Genomic DNA, 26,950 nt, shown 5'->3' with positions numbered 1-26,950 from the left:
TCGCATTCTTTGGTCCATAGAAATTTTTGGTTCTTCTTGAGAAGAAGGTTTAGTGGTTTTGCAATCAATGCGAAATCTTTTATGAAACGTCTATAATAATTGCAGAAAGCAACATATCGTCTCACGTCGTCAACGTTTGTTGGTTTTGGATACTCTTGTATCACTTTGTGTTTTAGTGGATCCGTCTTAACACCTTGCTCTGTTATTAGATGTCCTAGGTATGTAACTTCGTGTTTTAAGAAGTTACATTTCTCTGGGTTCAATTTGAGATTATATTCGCTTAATCTCTGAAATACTTTTTCTAAATTTAAATTGTGATGTTTCAGACTATTGCCAAAGACGATAATGTCGTCTACATACAAAAATGCTTCATTGTCGAGGCCTGTTAACGCTAAAGTTAACATCCGTTGGAAGCTATTTGAGCTAATTTTTAATCCAAACGGGAGTCTTTTAAACTCGTAGTGGCCATCCGTCGTTGAGAATGCTGTTTTTTGGCGAGATACCTTATCTATTGGTATCTGGTGGAATGAACTCGTCATATCTAGAGTAGAGAAGTATCTAGCTCTTCCAAGTCTGTCTAATATGTCCTCAAGGCGTGTTAGCGGAAATTTATCATTAATTATTTTGTTGTTGAGTTTTCTGTAATCGATCACTAGGCGCCATTTTTTGTTGTCGGCAGATTTCTTGGGTACCAGTAGTATTGGAGAATTATAAGGACTTTTCGATGGTTGAATGATATCATCATTTAAAAGATTGTTTACTTGTAACTTGATATCGTAGTTGTGGGTATGAGGTAGTCTGTAATTCTTAATATAAATGGGCACATTGTCTGTGGTAGATATGTGTTCTGAATAGAAATTGTTGTGAGTTAAAGGCTCACCTTCCAAATGAAATATATGTTGGTATTTTTTTATTAGTGAGGTAAGTTTCTCACTATCACATACTTGTTTAGTATTTAACTGTAATTTACTTAGGACTTTTTGAAATCTATCTTTATCATTATTTAGAAAAATTTCTCTACTACAGAAAATTCATGTTTTACTAACTGTCCTTCAAAATCCATTTCAATTGTCGAGATGCCTAAAGATGACTTATAATTGTCTGTTATACCTATTAATTTACATGTGGTTTTGGAGTCGTACATTAGGTTATATTTGTTTTTTATTATGGAGACGTCTGCTCCAGTGTCAATTAGTAGATTCACATGGGTGTTTAAATTTATACAAAAAATGTTTATGTAATTGGAGATATTTTTATTTAGATTATATATTTTCTTTTTCTTTATACCAGAGGTGAATTCTCCATGTTTCCCTCCGGTCGCCTGCAGTTTTCCTGCATGGCTGCCACGTTTATACGTCTAAAGTTTGTATGTGAGTTCCTCTGTATTTGAGTTCCTCTCTGTTGATTATTGACCCTCATGTTGTAATCTCTATTATGGTTGCCGCGATTGTTCCTCTGTTGATTACGGCTGTAACCATTATTATTGTTGTATCTACGGTTGTTCGAGCCTACGTCTCTATTACCGTATGACCTATTATGTACTCGATATTGGGGTCTTTCCTCATACAGTGAACGTCTTTGACCGCTGTGTGGTTGTGTATATAAAACTTGTTGTTTATTCTCTGGTAGAATCAAGTTTTCGGCGAATGTCCTAGCTTCCTCAAATGTTTTAGGTTGAGCTGCTTGTACTGTTTGAGAGTACTGAGAATTTAAACCTTTTTTGTATGCTAAAAATGCATGTTCTTCATTGCATCTCATGATTATGTCCCCTTCTAAAGAGTTTTTATTGACATTTCTCTTTAACAAAGTTGCTTTATTAAAATTTGCCAGTAAGTTAGACATCTTGTCTCCAAAGTCTCTAATAGGTTGATTGTATCCTTGTTTTAAATCGTAAATTTTTTGGAGTAATTGGGGAACCGACAATGTGGGAATATAATTTAAATTCAATTTTTCAACTAGTTCATTTAATGTATTAGGGTAACCTACAGGTGAAACCCTAGCACGAACATTGTGATGAATTTTACACTCTACCACGTTTTCTAAGAATTCGTTTTTGTCTTCGTTACGTAATTTTTTATCATATGTAATCAATTTGTGCAAGAACGAACTTAGTTCTTCCTGTTTCCCTGTGAAGGTTTGTATGTATTTTTCAACATACTCAACATTGAGTCCTACAAGGGTAGACATGACTGTAGTAGTAGTAGTAGTAGTAGCTTTATTTTTACTTCATTTTAAAGTTATTATATTACATCGAAGTTATATAATAATTATAATACATATAATTATAATAACTATACATAAAGCTTACAGCTATGGCATTTTAGCCGTCTGCCGGAAGTTTAGATTAATCTAATAGCTAATTAACTAATAACTAATTAATCCAATTTTTATAAATATTAAATAGATATTCTTACTTATGAGCTCAATACAACATAAAAAATTAAATTAAATTACTTTAACAAAAATAATAGATTTTATATAAGTTAATTTAAAAATCTTCATTAATAATTTTTTGCCTATATTTAAATGTAGTTTTAATAAACGCCGTTAACAATCTCAAGTTGGGGCCATTCAGTAATCGTATGGTTTCATTGACATCGAGCGCGGGTTTACCAAAGTACAGCAATCTATGTTCTTTAAAAATTGGGCATTCGCCTACTAAGTGTATAACATCGCCTTTCAATTTAAGGTTGCATATCGTGCACAGCGTGTCTAGACTTTCGTGCGGCACGTAGCACAATCGTAGGAGCTCGCCGCGGGTTTTGAAGATTGTCCTTATTGTTTCTAGGTCATATTGCTCGTGAAAGTAATTATTGACACCTAGATCATAATTCAACTTACTATATGCATCTCTCGATATACTGTTTCTTGCCGTTTCTACAAAATTTCTACGTTCTTCAATACTTAGTTTCGTTATTATATTTTTTTGCCACATTTTCCAGTTTTCATTAATACTCAAATCATTAGTTATATTTAACTCGGATGCCAGATTTGACCATTTTTCAAAAAATAATGTTTTTTCATTTATTAGGTACTGCGCTAATGTTTTTTGAATCCTATTGTCTGGCAAATTCCTAACACGATTGATGTAATCAAAATGCAATTTTAATGTTTGGGTATATAGCGTCGGTAGACCAGTTTCTAAATGCACCATATAATTTGGGGTATTTTTCGGCAAACGAAACGTTCTCTTTATATAAAATGTCTGCAATTTTTCTACTGCGTCATATTTATCAACACCCCAGATTTGCGCTGCATAATTTAGAACTGACTTAACTGTGGCTTCAAAAACTTTGTATTTTACGGGCAGTGACACTTTCGGATTTCCTAAGACATTTATCCAGGTACAATTAATAGCCAATTTAGCTTCCTTTAACTTCTCGTTCAAGTGGTTATCGAATTTTGCGTTATATTTCATATTTATTCCTAAATATTTATAATTATTAACCACTTCTAATTGATCATCGTTAAGGTACCATTTTTCATCATTTCTCAATCTTCTAGCATGTTTCCTAAATACCATCACTTTTGATTTGTCTGTATTTATAGATAGTCCCCATAAGTTGCAATATCTATTTAATTCATCTATCATGTTTTGTAACATTATTGGAGAATCTGCAAACAACACAATATCATCAGCATATAATAGTACTTTTAGGCACATATTGGCAATCGTAACACCACAAGAAAGAAATTTACTTAAGTCATCAACGAACAGTGCAAACAATATAGGGCTTAAGACACAACCTTGTCTCGCTCCGGTACACGTTTGGAACCATCTTGAAGTACTTCTTCCGTCCCATACTGTTGACTCATTGTTGCAGTATAGACTTTGCAGTATTTTGAAAATTTTTGTTGAAAGACCCAGCTGGCTTAGTTTGTAAAATAGTACGTTTCTTTGTATTGTATCGAAAGCAGCTTTTAGATCTACGTAAAAAACATATAACTTCTTGCTTTTTGCAATAAACTCTTGCGCTATACTAGTGATGACGAAAATATTATCTACCGTGGAGTAACCTTTTCGAAATCCAGCTTGAAATTCGCTTAATATGTTGTTTTGATCAACCCAATTTTTAATTCTGTTATACAGGAGTATTGTAAAGACTTTAGCTGATGTATTAAGAAATGCTATTCCTCTATAATTTGCTACATTATTTGGGTCACCTTTTTTAAATAGGGGAAATGTTATGGCTTTTTTGTAACTATCAGGTGGGGCTGCATTTTCAAATATATAATTGTATGATTCAGCCATATGCTCTATAAATTGTGGCGTGGCATATTTTAAAAACTCAGCTGGAATTCTGTTTTCACCTGCGGCTTTGTTATTTTTTAAATTCTGGAGCACTGCATAGACCTCTTCAATCTTTATTGGAGCATCTAACGCTTCATTTATTACATACGGCAGGGCATAACTGAAAGACTTGCTTACTATATTGCTATTTAACTGGTTTTTAAAATGTGCCGCCAAAGCTTCGGCGTCCACTTTAATTCCTTTTATGTGATCTGCACGATTTATTTTTTTAACTCCACTCCAAAATGATTTACTATCAGCTGCTTGGGATATCGACATTGCCATTTCATTCAAATATGACTTCCTTTTCTCATCACACAGCTTTTTGTATTCTCTGTTTACATTTTTGTATTTCTCTAAATCAGCTATATCACCACCTTTTTTAACTGTTTTTAGCCATTTAAATGATTTCTTTCTTGCAGTTTCACATTCAAAATCATACCATTTTTGTTTCCTATTTATACCCGCCGAATTACCCTGAAACGATTTTGCTGCTTGTTTTACACAATATTGAAGAATGTCATCTCCTTCCTTCGACGCAAATGTACTACCTTCGCATGCATTAAGGGATTCTTCAAGCTTTTCTTGGTACAGATCTTTATATTTATCTTTCCATATCAGTTTCGGTAGCAACTGCATTTTATTTTCATTTGAATTAGAGGCATCTAGATTTACCATAATTTCCAGTGGCTGATGATCCGAGTATATCATATATAGACATGACTGTATTAGTTGTTTGGTTAGATGTTGCTGAAGAATTATTACTGCTAGCAGTGTCTATGCTGCTAGTATTGTCTTCTGAAGTGGACATATTTACTAAATAAAGTCTTGTTTTATTGTAATTATGGAAAAAGTTTTCTTTTAGTATGTTAGTTTCTTCTAATTTTGAGGTTATATACAGTGAATTCACCTCTTTTTTTAGATTCTCTAACCTAAGTAATTTGTTTTCTATTGTTTGTCTAGTGTATCCTCTACTACTTGATTTCTTTGCGTTGTTAAAAATTAATTGTACCTCTCCTAGATTTTTTATGATTGTGTCCATGAGACAACAATATTGTTAAAGCGATTGAGTGGAATTAGATTAGCAATAGGGTTAAAACTTTCAAGAGAATAGTGGGACAACGAATCAATATTATAATAAGCTAGTCAAGTATACAACAGTCATATAATTTTCATCAGTTATTATAAACTTTAACATTACAACGTTCCATCTATATGTTTTCATTATTACATTTATTTAAAAAAAAAATTTTTACTTAATTTAAATTTATACAATTACATTTTATTACTTATCATTTAACAAGTGTAATTATTTATTTGTATATTTATTATATAATAAAAAAATTTCATAGGTATATTTGAATTACATAATTTTAGTATAAGAAAAAAAATTTTTGGAATATTTTCATGCATTTGTTTTATATATATTTCTTTTTTAAATATTTTAAATTTATTTTACACATCATTGCCTATATTCCTTCGTACATGTTTATGTACATATTTTTTAATGTATTTATCTATCTTGTAGGCAATGAATATAATTAAAGCTACTAGTAATAATGTAATAAGTGCTACCTGTAAATTTCCTGAGGATGTTGTTTGGCTGTTGTTTATGTTGTTTGTTACATCGGTCTTCTGTTGTTGTTTATTTCCCACGTTGTATTCATCGCTGGAGAACCATCCCATTTTGTCTTCTTTTTTATGTACTTTGTTTACTGCTTACTTGAGTCTGTGTTATTTGTGTAATTAATGAATTTAGTTTTAGATAACTTAATGTTCAAAACGCTTCGCATATTGATTAATCATTAATTTTGACACTAAAATTTAATTCTTTGATAATTGAATAATTATTTCAATGGGCATTATTATTTTGAATTCTCACTTTCATCAAATGGATTATATTATTGAATTTAAATTTTTAATAAATTCATTTTTAAAACGTTTTATTTAATGTTTATTTATTTATTGTCACTTAAATTTTCACTTTCACCAAATGGATTGAATTTAAATTTTAAATTAATTTATTTTTAAAACGCTTTATTTAATGTTTATTTATACATTGTTATTGTCACTAAAATTTATATATATTTTTTTTTTTTTGTAATAGACTGAATGTTTCAGTAGACATTATTGTTTTGAACTATAACTTTCTCACTATAATATTGAATTTAAAAATAAATTCCTTTTTTAAAAACATTTTATTTAATGTTTATTTACACTTTATTATTGTCACTAATATTTATTTCGTTTCTCATATTTGAGTTTTTATTAATTTAGGATTTCAAAATTTTTGGTGCTTAGCCGTTTTGGCAGGATCGCCATGTAATAATAAGATTATATTTTATTTGGTCGTTAGATTTTTGTATAAGTAAAACAACTTCCCGTTTTGCTCGTCATGTTAAGACTGATTTTTATTTTTATATTTTCCTTAAATCTAACATAATTTCTTATGACTAATTTCCAATAGAATCTTATCTAATGATTCTATTGGTTAATACTTAAATTACTATCGTCTAATTGGTTAACCCAAATTAGACGTATATAATGTTTTACAACAAAAATAGTTTACATTTATCAGTTATATTCTATTTCACAGTGGCACACATCTGGTGACCAACTGTATTGAGGGTAAATCATATTGCATGCACAATTGCTTGCAATATGATCTGTGAAACACTTAACACAAATTCATGTGCTGAGCATGCCGCAATCTAAATTGTCAAATGCATATTGGAACAATTAAATATGCATACAAATATTTTGTCATAAAGGAATGACAAAAAAAGACGAGTCAAATTTCTGACTCATAAATTATATCATACTTGACAATTTAGGTTTTTCGGTCATGCTTGATATTTGAGTGTTTCGGTTTGATGTGACACATTAAATATCGCACACAACGTATTGTGTGTGGTCATGGTTAATATGCCACTACACCCTTACCCTTTAAGAAAAATTTTTATTTTTGATTGTTTAATAATCGAAAAGAAAAATTTTGAATATAAAGTTTAATTCATGACCATTTGTGATTTATTATTTTATTACTATGAGTTTTACAATTATTGTTTAATAAGTTTCATTATGGCATATGATATATTTACTTTATTTAATTAATTATCATTATATATATAGCATAATTAATTTATTTGAATCTTAACATATTCAATTATATTACTGAATTAGATAAGTATAGTTTTGTAATATATAAATTGTTATTATTAAACAAACAGATTAAATAAAAGTCTAAAATATAAAGTATTTTACTTTAATTTACTTAATTGAGTTTAAATGTTAATATAAGGTTGTCTTTATTATTCTCTTGAGTAAATTTTTATTACTACTCCTTTTTATTATAAATTCATCTATTCTATTCATCTTCTTGTAAATAATTTTGTATTGTTCTTATGTAAGGTTTTTATTTCATTGTTTATATTAACCATTACATTACTGTTATCTATGCCTGTTATTGTATAAGGACCTGAGTATGGACTTGTACCTTTTCGTGTACCATGCGTCTTTACTAATACTTCATCACCTATTTTCAGTTTTGCTGGATAGCTGTCTTTTTTAGATATTTCTTTTCGTTTAGCTTTTGCTTCTATGCTATACTTTCTTGCTTTCTCTAGGGATAGCCTGAGTCGTGCTTTTAGTTCGTTAGCGTAATTATCTAAATTAAATCTACCTTGTGTATTATTTATCTTTTCGTTTGGTAAGGATGGTAACTTACCAAATACCAGCTCATGTGGTGTGTAACCTGTATCAGAGTGGGGGGCAGTATTGTACGCAAAAGTATAGTACGGTAACCAAACGTTCCAGTCGTTATCATCAGCAAAGTTTAGTAGGTATTCGTTTAGAACTCTATGGTTCCTTTCTACTGTGTCAAGTGTTTCATGATGATATGGGGTTGAAAATATTTGTTTAATTCCCATAATATCAGTAACTTTAGCTAACAAATCATTCAAAAATTCTGTACCTCGGTCTGATTTTAGAATCCTAAAGGAACCGAACTTTAGTATGAGTTGTTCTACTAATGTTTTGGCTATGGATGTAGCATCTTTATTAATCATTGGGTATGCAATTATGAATCTACTTAATTCACATTGCATAGTTAATATATACCTATAACCGTTCGCTGGTCTTAAAGGTCCAACAGTGTCGATTTGTACTGTTTCGAAAGTTGTATGGGGGGTTGTGGTTATTTGAAATTCTTCTCGACTGTGACGGATTTGTTTGCTTTGTTGGCATTTTTCGCAAGTGGTAATGTATTTATACACCATTTGTTACATTTTCTTCCATGTGTATCTTTGTTTAAGTTTTATCATCGTTTTACGAACTCCCATATGACCGCTGAGAGGGTTATTATGATATTCCTCTATCAATCTAAATTTTTGTATTGTATCTTTCACGTATTCCGGCTTTTTGTATAACAATATTTTTAAACAATTCTTACTTTTATTATTTTGTTGCAACTTATTTATCATCGTCTTAAATTCATTTTTATCCATGGATTTAAATATATTATCATCATCTGCTAAAGCTAGCTGTAAAATATTTAATCTTTCTATTTGTGTAATAAGCTTCACCATTATCGAAATCGGCTTCGGAGGTACTTCGCATAATTCCACTATAACTTCTTTATCGTTATATAATATGGATGCATCCTTATTTCTTTGTATATTTTTCATTTTAAACTGCAGTTTTCTTACTCCACGAATGTCGCTAATTGAAGTACAATCCCAACAATAGAGTTGATCAGGCTCAGTGGTTCTCGTATTCAATTTCGTATCCGTATTAGTTGTATTTGTTTTAGCGCTTTTTGATTTGCTTCGAGTAGTTATACATATTCGAGCTTCGTTATTCAATTTACTCAATATTTCTTCTTCTACCTGATTAGATAATTTACGTGTTGCGGTCGTGTCATCTTTTATTGGTATTAGTGATTGTAGTATACTAGAATCTATTTTGATTCTAGATAAGGCATCGGCGTTAGTATTTATTTTTCCTTTTTTATAAATGATTTCAAAATCGTAATCAGATAAGTCTACCCGAATCCTTGTCATCTTCGACGAGGGATTCTTATGTACGAATAAAGATATTAAAGGTCTGTGATCGGTTATCACATAGAAATGTTTGCCATATACATATGGTCGAAAATAGTTTATTGCCCAATGTATCGCAAGTAGCTCCTTTTCAATGACTGGTTTATTCAGATCATGTTTTTGTAGGGCTTTGCTTGCGTAGCATATTGGCAAATCTGAACCGATTTCACCTTGTGATAGTACCGCTCCAAGTGCAAAGTCGGAGGCGTCAGTTGTTATTAGAAAGGGTTTGTTGAAATCTGGATATCTTAAAACAGGGGGACTTATTAATATAGTTTTGAGTGTATCAAATGCATTGTCGCATTCTTTGGTCCATAGAAATTTTTGGTTCTTCTTGAGAAGAAGGTTTAGTGGTTTTGCAATCAATGCGAAATCTTTTATGAAACGTCTATAATAATTGCAGAAAGCAACATATCGTCTCACGTCGTCAACGTTTGTTGGTTTTGGATACTCTTGTATCACTTTGTGTTTTAGTGGATCCGTCTTAACACCTTGCTCTGTTATTAGATGTCCTAGGTATGTAACTTCGTGTTTTAAAAAGTTACATTTCTCTGGGTTCAATTTGAGATTATATTCGCTTAATCTCTGAAATACTTTTTCTAAATTTAAATTGTGATGTTTCAGACTATTGCCAAAGACGATAATGTCGTCTACATACAAAAATGCTTCATTGTCGAGGCCTGTTAACGCTAAAGTTAACATCCGTTGGAAGCTATTTGAGCTAATTTTTAATCCAAACGGGAGTCTTTTAAACTCGTAGTGGCCATCCGTCGTTGAGAATGCTGTTTTTTGGCGAGATACCTTATCTATTGGTATCTGGTGGAATGAACTCGTCATATCTAGAGTAGAGAAGTATCTAGCTCTTCCAAGTCTGTCTAATATGTCCTCAAGGCGTGTTAGCGGAAATTTATCATTAATTATTTTGTTGTTGAGTTTTCTGTAATCGATCACTAGGCGCCATTTTTTGTTGTCGGCAGATTTCTTGGGTACCAGTAGTATTGGAGAATTATAAGGACTTTTCGATGGTTGAATGATATCATCATTTAAAAGATTGTTTACTTGTAACTTGATATCGTAGTTGTGGGTATGAGGTAGTCTGTAATTCTTAATATAAATGGGCACATTGTCTGTGGTAGATATGTGTTCTGAATAGAAATTGTTGTGAGTTAAAGGCTCACCTTCCAAATGAAATATATGTTGGTATTTTTTTATTAGTGAGGTAAGTTTCTCACTATCACATACTTGTTTAGTATTTAACTGTAATTTACTTAGGACTTTTTGAAATCTATCTTTATCATTATTTAGAAAAATTTCTCTACTACAGAAAATTCATGTTTTACTAACTGTCCTTCAAAATCCATTTCAATTGTCGAGATGCCTAAAGATGACTTATAATTGTCTGTTATACCTATTAATTTACATGTGGTTTTGGAGTCGTACATTAGGTTATATTTGTTTTTTATTATGGAGACGTCTGCTCCAGTGTCAATTAGTAGATTCACATGGGTGTTTAAATTTATACAAAAAATGTTTATGTAATTGGAGATATTTTTATTTAGATTATATATTTTCTTTTTCTTTATACCAGAGGTGAATTCTCCATGTTTCCCTCCGGTCGCCTGCAGTTTTCCTGCATGGCTGCCACGTTTATACGTCTAAAGTTTGTATGTGAGTTCCTCTGTATTTGAGTTCCTCTCTGTTGATTATTGACCCTCATGTTGTAATCTCTATTATGGTTGCCGCGATTGTTCCTCTGTTGATTACGGCTGTAACCATTATTATTGTTGTATCTACGGTTGTTCGAGCCTACGTCTCTATTACCGTATGACCTATTATGTACTCGATATTGGGGTCTTTCCTCATACAGTGAACGTCTTTGACCGCTGTGTGGTTGTGTATATAAAACTTGTTGTTTATTCTCTGGTAGAATCAAGTTTTCGGCGAATGTCCTAGCTTCCTCAAATGTTTTAGGTTGAGCTGCTTGTACTGTTTGAGAGTACTGAGAATTTAAACCTTTTTTGTATGCTAAAAATGCATGTTCTTCATTGCATCTCATGATTATGTCCCCTTCTAAAGAGTTTTTATTGACATTTCTCTTTAACAAAGTTGCTTTATTAAAATTTGCCAGTAAGTTAGACATCTTGTCTCCAAAGTCTCTAATAGGTTGATTGTATCCTTGTTTTAAATCGTAAATTTTTTGGAGTAATTGGGGAACCGACAATGTGGGAATATAATTTAAATTCAATTTTTCAACTAGTTCATTTAATGTATTAGGGTAACCTACAGGTGAAACCCTAGCACGAACATTGTGATGAATTTTACACTCTACCACGTTTTCTAAGAATTCGTTTTTGTCTTCGTTACGTAATTTTTTATCATATGTAATCAATTTGTGCAAGAACGAACTTAGTTCTTCCTGTTTCCCTGTGAAGGTTTGTATGTATTTTTCAACATACTCAACATTGAGTCCTACAAGGGTAGACATGACTGTAGTAGTAGTAGTAGTAGTAGCTTTATTTTTACTTCATTTTAAAGTTATTATATTACATCGAAGTTATATAATAATTATAATACATATAATTATAATAACTATACATAAAGCTTACAGCTATGGCATTTTAGCCGTCTGCCGGAAGTTTAGATTAATCTAATAGCTAATTAACTAATAACTAATTAATCCAATTTTTATAAATATTAAATAGATATTCTTACTTATGAGCTCAATACAACATAAAAAATTAAATTAAATTACTTTAACAAAAATAATAGATTTTATATAAGTTAATTTAAAAATCTTCATTAATAATTTTTTGCCTATATTTAAATGTAGTTTTAATAAACGCCGTTAACAATCTCAAGTTGGGGCCATTCAGTAATCGTATGGTTTCATTGACATCGAGCGCGGGTTTACCAAAGTACAGCAATCTATGTTCTTTAAAAATTGGGCATTCGCCTACTAAGTGTATAACATCGCCTTTCAATTTAAGGTTGCATACCGTGCACAGCGTGTCTAGACTTTCGTGCGGCACGTAACACAATCGTAGGAGCTCGCCGCGGGTTTTGAAGATTGTCCTTATTGTTTTGTAGGTCATATTGCTCGTGAAAGTAATTATTGACACCTAGATCATAATTCAACTTACTATATGCATCTCTCGATATACTGTTTCTTGCCGTTTCTACAAAATTTCTACGTTCTTCAATACTTAGTTTCGTTATTATATTTTTTTGCCACATTTTCCAGTTTTCATTAATACTCAAATCATTAGTTATATTTAACTCGGATGCCAGATTTGACCATTTTTCAAAAAATAATGTTTTTTCATTTATTAGGTACTGCGCTAATGTTTTTTGAATCCTATTGTCTGGCAAATTCCTAACACGATTGATGTAATCAAAATGCAATTTTAATGTTTGGGTATATAGCGTCGGTAGACCAGTTTCTAAATGCACCATATAATTTGGGGTATTTTTCGGCAAACGAAACTTTCTCTTTATATAAAATGTCTGCAATTTTTCTACTGCGTCATATTTATCAACACCCCAGATTTGCGCTGCATAATTTAGAACTGACTTAACTGTGGCTTCAAAAACTTTGTATTTTACGGGCAGTGACACTTTCGGATTTCCTAAGACATTTATCCAGGTACAATTAATAGCCAATTTAGCTTCCTTTAACTTCTCGTTCAAGTGGTTATCGAATTTTGCGTTATATTTCATATTTATTCCTAAATATTTATAATTATTAACCACTTCTAATTGATCATCGTTAAGGTACCATTTTTCATCATTTCTCAATCTTCTAGCATGTTTCCTAAATACCATCACTTTTGATTTGTCTGTATTTATAGATAGTCCCCATAAGTTGCAATATCTATTTAATTCATCTATCATGTTTTGTAACATTATTGGAGAATCTGCAAACAACACAATATCATCAGCATATAATAGTACTTTTAGGCACATATTGGCAATCGTAACACCACAAGAAAGAAATTTACTTAAGTCATCAACGAACAGTGCAAACAATATAGGGCTTAAGACACAACCTTGTCTCGCTCCGGTACACGTTTGGAACCATCTTGAAGTACTTCTTCCGTCCCATACTGTTGACTCATTGTTGCAGTATAGACTTTGCAGTATTTTGAAAATTTTTGTTGAAAGACCCAGCTGGCTTAGTTTGTAAAATAGTACGTTTCTTTGTATTGTATCGAAAGCAGCTTTTAGATCTACGTAAAAAACATATAACTTCTTGCTTTTTGCAATAAACTCTTGCGCTATACTAGTGATGACGAAAATATTATCTACCGTGGAGTAACCTTTTCGAAATCCAGCTTGAAATTCGCTTAATATGTTGTTTTGATCAACCCAATTTTTAATTCTGTTATACAGGAGTATTGTAAAGACTTTAGCTGATGTATTAAGAAATGCTATTCCTCTATAATTTGCTACATTATTTGGGTCACCTTTTTTAAATAGGGGAAATGTTATGGCTTTTTTGTAACTATCAGGTGGGGCTGCATTTTCAAATATATAATTGTATGATTCAGCCATATGCTCTATAAATTGTGGCGTGGCATATTTTAAAAACTCAGCTGGAATTCTGTTTTCACCTGCGGCTTTGTTATTTTTTAAATTCTGGAGCACTGCATAGACCTCTTCAATCTTTATTGGAGCATCTAACGCTTCATTTATTACATACGGCAGGGCATAACTGAAAGACTTGCTTACTATATTGCTATTTAACTGGTTTTTAAAATGTGCCGCCAAAGCTTCGGCGTCCACTTTAATTCCTTTTATGTGATCTGCACGATTTATTTTTTTAACTCCACTCCAAAATGATTTACTATCAGCTGCTTGGGATATCGACATTGCCATTTCATTCAAATATGACTTCCTTTTCTCATCACACAGCTTTTTGTATTCTCTGTTTACATTTTTGTATTTCTCTAAATCAGCTATATCACCACCTTTTTTAACTGTTTTTAGCCATTTAAATGATTTCTTTCTTGCAGTTTCACATTCAAAATCATACCATTTTTGTTTCCTATTTATACCCGCCGAATTACCCTGAAACGATTTTGCTGCTTGTTTTACACAATATTGAAGAATGTCATCTCCTTCCTTCGACGCAAATGTACTACCTTCGCATGCATTAAGGGATTCTTCAAGCTTTTCTTGGTACAGATCTTTATATTTATCTTTCCATATCAGTTTCGGTAGCAACTGCATTTTATTTTCATTTGAATTAGAGGCATCTAGATTTACCATAATTTCCAGTGGCTGATGATCCGAGTATATCATATATAGACATGACTGTATTAGTTGTTTGGTTAGATGTTGCTGAAGAATTATTACTGCTAGCAGTGTCTATGCTGCTAGTATTGTCTTCTGAAGTGGACATATTTACTAAATAAAGTCTTGTTTTATTGTAATTATGGAAAAAGTTTTCTTTTAGTATGTTAGTTTCTTCTAATTTTGAGGTTATATACAGTGAATTCACCTCTTTTTTTAGATTCTCTAACCTAAGTAATTTGTTTTCTATTGTTTGTCTAGTGTATCCTCTACTACTTGATTTCTTTGCGTTGTTAAAAATTAATTGTACCTCTCCTAGATTTTTTATGATTGTGTCCATGAGACAACAATATTGTTAAAGCGATTGAGTGGAATTAGATTAGCAATAGGGTTAAAACTTTCAAGAGAATAGTGGGACAACGAATCAATATTATAATAAGCTAGTCAAGTATACAACAGTCATATAATTTTCATCAGTTATTATAAACTTTAACATTACAACGTTCCATCTATATGTTTTCATTATTACATTTATTTAAAAAAAAAATTTTTACTTAATTTAAATTTATACAATTACATTTTATTACTTATCATTTAACAAGTGTAATTATTTATTTGTATATTTATTATATAATAAAAAAATTTCATAGGTATATTTGAATTACATAATTTTAGTATAAGAAAAAAAATTTTTTGGAATATTTTCATGCATTTGTTTTATATATATTTCTTTTTTAAATATTTTAAATTTATTTTACACATCATTGCCTATATTCCTTCGTACATGTTTATGTACATATTTTTTAATGTATTTATCTATCTTGTAGGCAATGAATATAATTAAAGCTACTAGTAATAATGTAATAAGTGCTACCTGTAAATTTCCTGAGGATGTTGTTTGGCTGTTGTTTATGTTGTTTGTTACATCGGTCTTCTGTTGTTGTTTATTTCCCACGTTGTATTCATCGCTGGAGAACCATCCCATTTTGTCTTCTTTTTTATGTACTTTGTTTACTGCTTACTTGAGTCTGTGTTATTTGTGTAATTAATGAATTTAGTTTTAGATAACTTAATGTTCAAAACGCTTCGCATATTGATTAATCATTAATTTTGACACTAAAATTTAATTCTTTGATAATTGAATAATTATTTCAATGGGCATTATTATTTTGAATTCTCACTTTCATCAAATGGATTATATTATTGAATTTAAATTTTTAATAAATTCATTTTTAAAACGTTTTATTTAATGTTTATTTATTTATTGTCACTTAAATTTTCAATTTCATCAAATGGATTGAATTTAAATTTTAAATAAATTTATTTTTAAAACGCTTTATTTAATGTTTATTTATACATTGTTATTGTCACTAAAATTTATATATATTTTTTTTTTTTTTGTAATAGACTGAATGTTTCAATAGACATTATTGTTTTGAACTATAACTTTCTCACTATAATATTGAATTTAAAAATAAATTCCTTTTTTAAAAACATTTTATTTAATGTTTATTTACACTTTATTATTGTCACTAATATTTATTTCGTTTCTCATATTTGAGTTTTTATTAATTTAGGATTTCAAAATTTTTGGTGCTTAGCCGTTTTGGCAGGATCGCCATGTAATAATAAGATTATATTTTATTTGGTCGTTAGATTTTTGTATAAGTAAAACAACTTCCCGTTTTGCTCGTCATGTTAAGACTGATTTTTATTTTTATATTTTCCTTAAATCTAACATAATTTCTTATGACTAATTTCCAATAGAATCTTATCTAATGATTCTATTGGTTAATACTTAAATTACTATCGTCTAATTGGTTAACCCAAATTAGACGTATATAATGTTTTACAACAAAAATAGTTTACATTTATCAGTTATATTCTATTTCACAGTGGCACACATCTGGTGACCAACTGTATTGAGGGTAAATCATATTGCATGCACAATTGCTTGCAATATGATCTGTGAAACACTTAACACAAATTCATGTGCTGAGCATGCCGCAATCTAAATTGTCAAATGCATATTGGAACAATTAAATATGCATACAAATATTTTGTCATAAAGAAATGACAAAAAAAGACGAGTCAAATTTCTGACTCATAAATTATATCATACTTGACAATTTAGGTTTTTCGGTCATGCTTGATATTTGAGTGTTTCGGTTTGATGTGACACATTAAATATCGCACACAACGTATTGTGTGTGGTCATGGTTAATATGCCACTACAGTGGTGTGCGTACGGCAACTTTAATATGCTGAATATTGTTACTATTACAATAAGCTTCGAACGCTGAGGATGTAAAAGCTGTACCTCTATCAGTAACGATTTTACTGGGAAGACCAAAATACAATGTTAGTTGATTAAGTGTTTCTAGTACAGGTTTGGTTTTCGTTAATTTAACAGCAACAGTTACAACATATCTAGTTAATGCATCCACGATCACTATGATATATTCATTACCACTGCAGCTTCTAATAAAAGGTCTTAGATGGTCCATATGTCTTACCTCGAACGGCACCCTCGGTATCTCCATACCATATAGTTGACATTCTTTCTTTACTGTACTTCGATTATAACAACATTCAGTGCATGATTTGATGTACCCCTTAACAAAATTTCGACATCGAGGAAACCAAAAATGTTGTTTAATACGTTTTATTGTGCCATCCACACCTGGATGACCAGCATCATCATGACAAAGTTTCACAATTCTCCATCGTATTCCTTTTGGTATGACCAGTAACTCTTTCCCATCATGATGTCTTCTATAGAGCCGATTTCCCTTTAAAATGAATTCCTTCTCATGCTGCTCTCGCTCTGTTGAATCGACACGTCCTTTTAAAATATCAATGATCTGTTGTAAATTTGCATCTTGCTGTTGCATTGTCAAAATCTAATCCTCATTCGAAATGTCAATCATCATTAAATTTGCAGATACAACTTCGCATGGCGGTTCAACAGGAGCTCGACTCATTGCGTCAACGTGAGCCATTAAATTACCTGGGCGATGACTTGACGTATAATCATATTCGAGCAATTTTAACAGCCATCTTGCGACTCGTGGAATCATTGGTGTTACTGTTTTAATACTGGAAATAGCTGAACAATCCGTAAAGATTTTAAAATGTTTGTCCAAAAGATACATTCGAAAACATTGACATGCTTCAACTACCGCTAAAACCTCTAATTCATATCCATGATATTTACTTTCAACATCTGTACATAATCGACTGAAATATGCTGTCATATTTCATATGTCATATGTCATATGTCATATTTTCCCAAAAGCGGCTCATTAGCTAACAATTCAATTAGTTTGAGGAAAGCACTTTCAGATTCCGATGACCATTTAAAAGCAATATTCTTTCTCGTTAACTGTGTTAACGGATGAGCAATTTGTGCATAATTCTGAACAAATTTCCTGAAGTAACCTGTAAGTCCCAAGAAACGTCTGACTTCTGTTACATTTGTTGGTATAGAAAATTGTTTTATCGCAATGGTTTTAGTTATACCAGGTTTTATACCATTCTCGTCGACTTCATGACCTAAAAACGATACACTGCCTTTCATAAAATAACATTACGATAGGCGTAAGGTCAATCCTTCATTACGAATAATTTTCAAAAATTCTTCTAAATTCTCAAGCCCTTCTTGTGCTGTTTCAGATGCCACAATGACTTCATCAACATAACTAACCACCTTACCTTTCAGCGGTTCCATAAGTTTCATCATCATCTTTTAAAATACGCACGGAGCATTTTTGAGGCCAAATGGCATTCGGTTAAACTCGTAGTGACCATTATGGGTGACGAACGCTGTCAGCTTTTTCGATGATTCAGCAATTTCAATCTGATAATAACCTGACATCATATTTAAAGTTGTGAAAAATCTTTTTCCCGCAAGAGTTGATAGAACACCATCTACTGTAGGCATTGACCATGGCTGTTTTTCCGTTACAGCATTTAATGCCCTGTAGTCGATGCATAAACGATCTTCACCATTCGATTTCGGTACAAGAACAATAGGAGACGAGTATTCTGAAGTTGATGTTCGAATAATGTTTAACTCTAATAATTCGTCAACAATTCGTTCCACGACACGTTGTTTAGGAATTGGTATGCTGTAAGGCTTTTTTGTTATCGGCGTTGGAGATGTAACCGCAATCTCCATTTTCGTTGTTTTCGCCTTACCAAGTTCATTTAGATTTTCGCCAAAACAATCATAATAGTTATTTAATAAATTACGCAACTCATTTTGTTCGTTTACCGATAAATTCTCGTTGCACTTAAAATTTTCGGGTGTTATCGCAAACACTTGACAGTTTCCATTTTCAATCACAACGCGACATTTGGACAATAAGTCAATACCGATAATAACGTCATATGCCATGGTATCATCTTCGACCACTAGCATTTCGCACTTGTACTTTTGTTCATCAATAGTTATTGACAACTTATCTGTCTTTTCGGAACACAAATTTATTAGTTTGCATTTCAATATAATGGCTATATTACGCTTAATTATTGACACACCACTGCCTGAATCGATCAAAGCGTTACATAAGATATTGTTTATACATATTTGTTTAATTATAATACCAGGTTTTTCAATCGCATTTACTGGATTTCGTTTATTACACGTTTTTGTGTCATGGTTTCCTGAACACATTGAACAACGCGGCTTTCGTTGCGGTTTTGGACAATTTTTCGAAATGTGCCCATACTCCCGACAATTATAACAAACCGGTCCCGTTTTTACCACACGAGTTACACTGGAGTCACTGTTATTTTTATTCGGCATATATTGATTATCATTGTAACGTACTGCTGGTCTTCGTACGCTTACATTACTGTTCTGCAACGACCGCACAAAATCTGAGCAATTTTTAAATTACATAGCAGATAATGTCTTCCGCAACCCGTAGTCATACAACCCGATGGTTACATATCTTATGACCACTTGGTCTTCGAGTTGTCCGCGGCGTCCAATAGTTTACATTCGATAGTAGTACTCAACAACGCTTTCATTTTTTCTCTGCTGATTGCCCATTAACTGCATATGAATATCAGCAGCATTCAAAACACACGGAAAATCATTTAAGAATGCGACCACAAATTCACCCCAGCTACGAAATACTGGTTGCGAATCGATCCACAATTTTGCGGCACCTCTCAATTTACTTCTTATAGCAAATAGAATAACATAGTCATTCCACTGGTATGCATTCTTTAATTGCTCAACACTTTGAACAAACTGCACTGATGTGACGTCATCACTGTTGTTGTCGAATGGCGGCAAAGCATCTATAATTTCTCTTATATTACAGTAGTTACTCGCACTCTGCATTGCCATAGCAACATTCGAATTCATATTTGTTTCATACTGCAAATTGGTTTGATCTTGTCTGTTCTGCATGTACGGTGCGTATTCTGCTGACGGAGCAGCTACAGCTATGTTCGGCGCGATCAACGGCGACTTTTGCACACACTCAGGGATTGAAAAGATTACTGGCGCCGACGTAGACGCATTAGGCATATTCATTACATGTGACGCTGGCAGAGGCCACACTGTGCTTGTTGATGCACACGAATATTTATTCATGTATTGGTTAGGTACAGTTATCGAAGGCAAAGAAACACTCACTGTATCTGTTGTAGTTGTAGTTTGACTTGTTGCATGTAGAGCAGTATTCGGCACAAAATACTTATTCGCATTTAATTCCGGCATCGACGTCGCCACCGCATTGATAGGCTGTATTAATGACTCCAATGTCCGCTGGAGACGCAATACTTCGGCTTTCAATTCCAAAACGGTGGTGTTTTCGTTTGCCGTATTAACATCGGCGACACTTTGTTTCTCCTGATCATTATGTTCATGCAATTGCGTTTTCAAATTACTTTCCTTTACAGAAGGAAAATCATCCAAGTCAATTGCATTTCCCATTGTGTTCGAATCCATTATTTTCACTAATAACTGTCTACACTTATTACCATTAAATTATTATTTGCACACTTTATTTTAAATCCCACTTCTGAATTTGTCGGATATTTCTTACATTAATGCACTCCGAGAGCGTAACACTCATGAGAGCATGAAAAGATGCATAAGAGCAATGATACTAGAAGTAACAATCAAGCAATAAATAAAAGTAAAAATATCAAAAGAGTGACACTAATAAACAAATCTTTGTCAAATTTTAAAATAGATATAATAACTACGATTGAGCGAATATATGGTCAAATATTCAAATATCTTTACTATAAAAAATAATAAGTTTACTAAACATTTTCAAAAACAAATCAATGTAACTACTAATTAAGTTCTACATAAAAATTCATGAAACCCAAACAACAAAAGCAACCACTTATAGTTAAATATAAAACGTAACAATAGACAATATTACATATCTAAATTAAACAAAAAACAATTGTAATTAATAATCATTTAAAGATGAACCATCCAAAATTTTAAGATAATAATATATATTGTAAATCATAATGAAGAATTTAAACTTGAAAAACCGAAACATAATTTCAAGATCAACTCAACGCTTTATTACCTCAGCAGCAACACTCTTGGAAACAATCATCATCATCGTGTACGACAGTCATAAACTGAGCAGACGCATAAAACAGTCCAGACGTAAACAAATCTTTCAAAACCTAGACGTAAACAAAATTCTTCAAAACACACTTGGTGGGAATTGTCGGTAAAGAGTTTACCAGTAAATATCGTAAAATGTAGAACCTTTGAAGTTTAAGAGTTTTTAGTTTTAAGCTAGTTTTAAGTTTTTATATTGTTTGCACGGTGAACGCGGTCGGATGTGAATTCCGTCGAATAATAAATAAATATATTTTTTAATACAACCGTAATTACAATATAATTAATTTGCATATTAAATCTATATTAATTATTAATCTTTGTGACAAGGTCATTTAAATTAACACTCCGACACGAATGATACATTTGTATATCATCAGCATATCCATGTAGCTTCGAAAATTGACATAATGAGAAAACGTCATTAATATAGATCAAAAATAGCAATGGGCCCAAAATCGAGGCTTGAGGAACCCCAGAAAACAGATGTTCAAAGTTTGAAAATTTATTATCAATAACTACTGACTGAAATCTCTCAGTTAAATAACTAAAAATAAATTTAGAAGCTGATCTGGAGAAATGAAACTTATATATAAGCTTTTTAAAGAGCAAAGCGTGATCAACTTGATCAAATGCTTTTGCAAAATCGAGAAGACATAAGTAAGTAACAAAATCACTATTATAACTCACTTTAATATCTTCTAGAACTTTCAACATAGTAGACGCACAACTATGATCTTTTCTGAAACCAGATCGATAGGGAGATAGCAGATGGAAAATGTTTAGATGATTACGAATCTGTTCAGACATTATAGTCTCACGCACTTTGGAAAGAGAAAGAGGAATACTGATAGGATGGTAGTCAGAAACTGATGAAGCATTGGCTTTTTTCTCAATTGGTATAACTTTAACTTGTTGCCATACCACTGGAAAAATAGAGGTAGTAATACAAAAGTTTATAATATGACTTAATGGAGATATTATGAATGGTAAAATGAGCTTTATGAATTTAAGAGTGATTTCATCTAACCCAATAGCATTGGACTTAATACTCATTATATTCTTAAAAACAATATCTTTACTGACACAGTAAAAGCTAAAGCCTTCATTAGCGTCAACAAAATCAATATCTAGGAACACTGAAGAAGAGCTACCATTATCATCTACAGAACAAACAAAGAAGTTATTTAGAGCATTTGGCTCCACATTGCATATATTTTTACTTTTTCATATAATCCCAAGCATTTTGATATTATTCCAAAGGGTTTTAGTAGATTTAGTACAACCAAACTTAGATTCGTAGTAATCTGACTTAGCCGTATGAACAGTTCTAGCAGCTACATTTTTAGCAATTCTAAACTTCATCCAGTTAAATTCAGTAGGGTACTTTTTCCAGACTGCATATTTTCTATTTCTTAAATTTATAAAATGTTTTATTCTAGCATTAAACCATGGGCAAGAGACATTATTGACGGTTATAGAACGAAAAGGTACATAGCGATGACGAAGGCTAAGCAATTTCTTATTGAATGCATCGAATTTTTGATCAGCTGAAATACCAGACCAACATTCATTCCATTCAGTTGAATTAAGTTCACAAAATAATCCCACTGAATCAATTGACTTATAATCCCAAAAAGAAAATCTAGTTGAGATGGGTTTTTTAGTTTTCTTGAAGTCAAGCGTAATAAATAGTAGGTCATGATCTGAAACAAATGAAATCTGTTCAAACAACAACAATTTGCTTATATCAGAAACTGCAATTATGTCCAGAAGACTAGGCTTAACATTATTGGCATATATAGTAGGTATGTTACTATTGACTATACTTAAGCTCGATATGGCAATAAGATCATTTAAACGGGAAACATTACCACAGTTTGAGAGTAGATCATTATTGAAATCACCAAGAAGTCAAAATTAAGCGCAATGGGTTGCAGTGTATCAAAAAAGGGATCGCAACTGAAGCACTTGTGTGAATTATACACATACCCAACCAACATTTTCTGAAAACCAATATTGATGCTTATGATAAATTCAATGTCGGACTCACCAGACACACATACCAAATTACTTTTTAAATGAGACTTGCAGTAAATTGCCACCCCGCCTCCTCTCCTTTGCTTCCTATCATGGAGGTATAAACTATAATTGTTTACTGAAAGATATAAAATACTGATGTCGCTATTAAACCAAGTTTCCAACACTCATATGACATCAACATCAGAGTTTGCAATAACAGTCTTAATGTAGTCAAATTTCAGATCAGTTAGGCTTCTAGCATTAAAATGTACCATATTAAGACCGCAATTTTGTTTACTTAATATATTTATTAAGACTTTGTGGTTCATCAAAGTTGGTAATCAATTCTTTCAGCTTCCAGTTTAAGTTTTCTTTACAGGGTTTTACATATTAGATCCCTGGAATCGTGGTCTACATCGAATTTTTGCAAATTAAGATTATTTTTGGCTTTGACACAATTAGCACATCTGGTAAAGCTATTTTTACATTCTTTGTGTATGTGACCAACTTCACCGCATTTTGCACATACATGATCACTTTCCTTACAAACAGTCGCTTTATGGTTAAAACCCCAGCACTTGGAACATCGCATTACGTTCAAGTTTTCGTACACTATGCATCGTTCCCAGTCGATATTAAGTCTACGAACGCTCATAAATTGCTTGAAAGCAGTACCATCTAATTCAACTAACGCATTAAAAATGTTTTTATTTTTGAAGGACTCATATATTTTTAAGACTTTTATATACTTAATTTCCATATTGTTTTGATTTCTTATTGCCTGGAGAAATTTATCATTTTCCAAACGCTCGCTCATGCCGGTATGAGGTTTTTAGGGTTTCGCATAGCAGGTGTCTTAATTTCATAGTTCTTACTTAATTTCTTTTGCAAGAATTTCTCTCCCTTTTGAGGTTACACACTTTATTGTTATCCTCGTATCATGTTTAGAATGAAAACCATAAACCTTAACATTAAGCTCTAATTGATTTATTTTAGTTTTTAAATCATGTTTAGTTGCTTCACTTAATTGCTTATTTTTAGGTTTTAGCGTTATTGGGATATTACGATTGTTTTTCATCTTTAATTTCCCGGCTTACATTTCACTTTGAATTTCATTATTTTTGATTGTCTTTACGAATTCAGCACCTAAAACGTTGCTATTTTTAGTCAAATTATTAGACAAGTCTATTACTTTTTGCTCAAACGAAGCCAATATTTTTTCATATTTTTCTTGCACTGCCATAAGAGAGGTGACTCTATCTGAATACTTAGTTTCAATTGCTTTTAGTAAAGATTTAATTTAAATTTCATTAATTTTAAGAGATTCCTTAAATTCGCTTTTGTATTCTTTTAAAAGGTTCGTATTTTTAATTATACTTTCTTGCATTTCTCTTAAAGCAAAGTCTACATTATATATGTATTGCACACAGTCTTCATATATAAAATGTATCATTTTCTTATTTAAAATATTTATATTAAATTGTTCCACACTTGAACATTTTGGAGCAGTGTGATAAACATGACCACATTCACCTGAACATATTAGACCCGTCTCACCGCGGATTCCTATATGACACATATGGCATTCTTTCATTTTTCAGTCATATATTTAAAATAATGTGTGTGATATTAACTGACTATATTTCCTTCGATTTAACCAGCGTCAAGTTAGCAACGTTACTTAAAAACGCAGAGCTGTATTTTCAAAAAATTTTTAAAAAAATGCTATTTTCAGCCAGCACGCTTAAAGTTCCTAAAACTAGATTGATCATTGAAAAGCTGTACAATGCTAAAAACTCACCATCACTGTAAAGTTTATTAAAGAACTCTGTTAAAAGTATTTATAGGCGGTTATATTATGTGTTAAGGGAATAATAATAATATTTAATTAATTATAAATTTCACGAAAGGGTACAATGTTGCACGGTACTTTTTTGAAAAGTATACACTTTCTAGAATATTTTGGTATATAAATCATTAAAAATGAGTTGACAGATTTTCTAAAATTATCAAATATATATTGCACATTAACAACTAAATTTTCGTCTGTAAACTGCATAACATATACCATACCGCCATATCATACATTTTTCAATTTAAATTAAAAAAAAAAATAAGAAGTAGTACAATGTTGCACGGTAATTTTTTAAATTATTCATATTTTTCTGATATGAATTGATGCAAAAATAATTAAAATCGAGTAATAAATAAAAAAGATATTGACAAAAACAACTTTTCTCACAACAACTTTCACAAATGCCTTGAACTCTGTTGAAGGCATTCGTTGGCTGTTATATTCTGTGTTAGGGGATATTAATAATAAAATTTACTTTTAATAAAATACTAATAAAATTTTTTTTTAAAAAATACCGTGCAACATTGTACCATTTCGTAAAATTTATAATTAATTAAATATTATTATTACCCCCTTAACACAGATGTAGTGGCATATTAACCATGACTACACGCAATACGCTGTGCAATATTAAATGTGTCACGCCAACCCAAAACTCTCGGATATCAAGCATGATCGAGAAACCCAAAATGCCAAATATAAAATAATTTATGAGTCAGATATTTGACTCGTCTATTTTATTATTTTAAATACATATTTAATTATTTCAATATGCATTTGGCAATTTGGATAGCGGCATGCTCAACACATGAATTTGTGTTAAGTGTTTTCCGGGATCATATTAGCTGCGTTTCAGCAAACATGATCCGCTCAATGATCTGGACCGTCTATGCTGAAACGATACGGATCACGTTTGAAAATAATTGGCAACGCATGAAATATGCCAGTTGGGTTTGTGCACAAAATTTTTTGATTTATGTGAATAATTTTGGCGCTAAAAAAATAAATGAGAAAATTTTGAATACAAAAAATCTAAAAAATAGAAAATAAATAAAATTTATTGAAATGTCTGAAGTACGAAATGTAAGTTTTTATTTAGTATTTACTTAAAAACTTAAATTTAATTCTATTCTAAATAAATGAAAATTGCAGATTTTATAAGAATTATCAAGCAAAACTGACTCCTCTATTTTCTTTTTAAACACTAGTCCAAGTTTATTAAGCTCAGGGGATGAAGTGCATCAGCATGGATATAGTGGAAATTTTGTGGACACGATCAATAATTTTTCCGTTAAAGATTATTTGATTGATATTTGCGCATAAAATATACAATTGCTATATATTAATTATTGGAGAGCCTGTTTCTTTATGTATTGTTCTGTTTTAATTAATGTATTCAACTTAATGTTTATATATTCATTTCAAATTAATTGATTTTCATAAATTATCAAAGAACACTTTTTTAATAATAATAAAACGTAAATAATTAAAGTAAAAATTTTAATTAATTTTAATAATTTTAATTTATAGTAATAGTAATAATTAAACCATTACTTCAAACAAAGAAATAAATAATAATGACATATTAAATAAATAAGTACATAAAATAAATAATAAATAAATAAAACCAATAATAAATAAATATAAATGTAGATTTGTTTATAATTTTCGCATTGCCAACCTCATTTGCATTAAAATACGTTCCACTTTTATCTTTTACATATAATACATTCCACATTGAACCAGAAAGTGAACCAGATCAATTGCTGGTTCACCCCATT

The 26,950-nt window shown here is 31.2% G+C and overlaps 1 protein-coding gene across 1 annotated transcript; it reads right to left on the bottom strand.

Moving 5' to 3' along the window:
* Positions 1-17,956: 17,956 nt before the first annotated feature.
* Positions 17,957-18,427, bottom strand: LOC119665986 (uncharacterized mitochondrial protein AtMg00860-like). Its single transcript, XM_038075247.1, has 2 exons — positions 18,304-18,427; positions 17,957-18,237 (listed from the first exon to the last, which is right to left on the bottom strand). The coding sequence occupies exons 1-2, from the start codon at positions 18,425-18,427 to the stop codon at positions 17,957-17,959; spliced, it is 405 nt and encodes a 134-aa protein (XP_037931175.1).
* Between the last annotated feature and the right edge of the window lie 8,523 nt (positions 18,428-26,950).

Source organism: Teleopsis dalmanni, chromosome 1 (genome assembly GCF_002237135.1).
Source record: "Teleopsis dalmanni isolate 2A chromosome 1, ASM223713v2, whole genome shotgun sequence".
Classification (NCBI taxonomy): domain Eukaryota; kingdom Metazoa; phylum Arthropoda; class Insecta; order Diptera; family Diopsidae; genus Teleopsis; species Teleopsis dalmanni.
The sequence above is the reverse complement of the archived record's forward strand: the minus strand, read 5'-3'. Positions and strand labels throughout refer to the sequence as shown.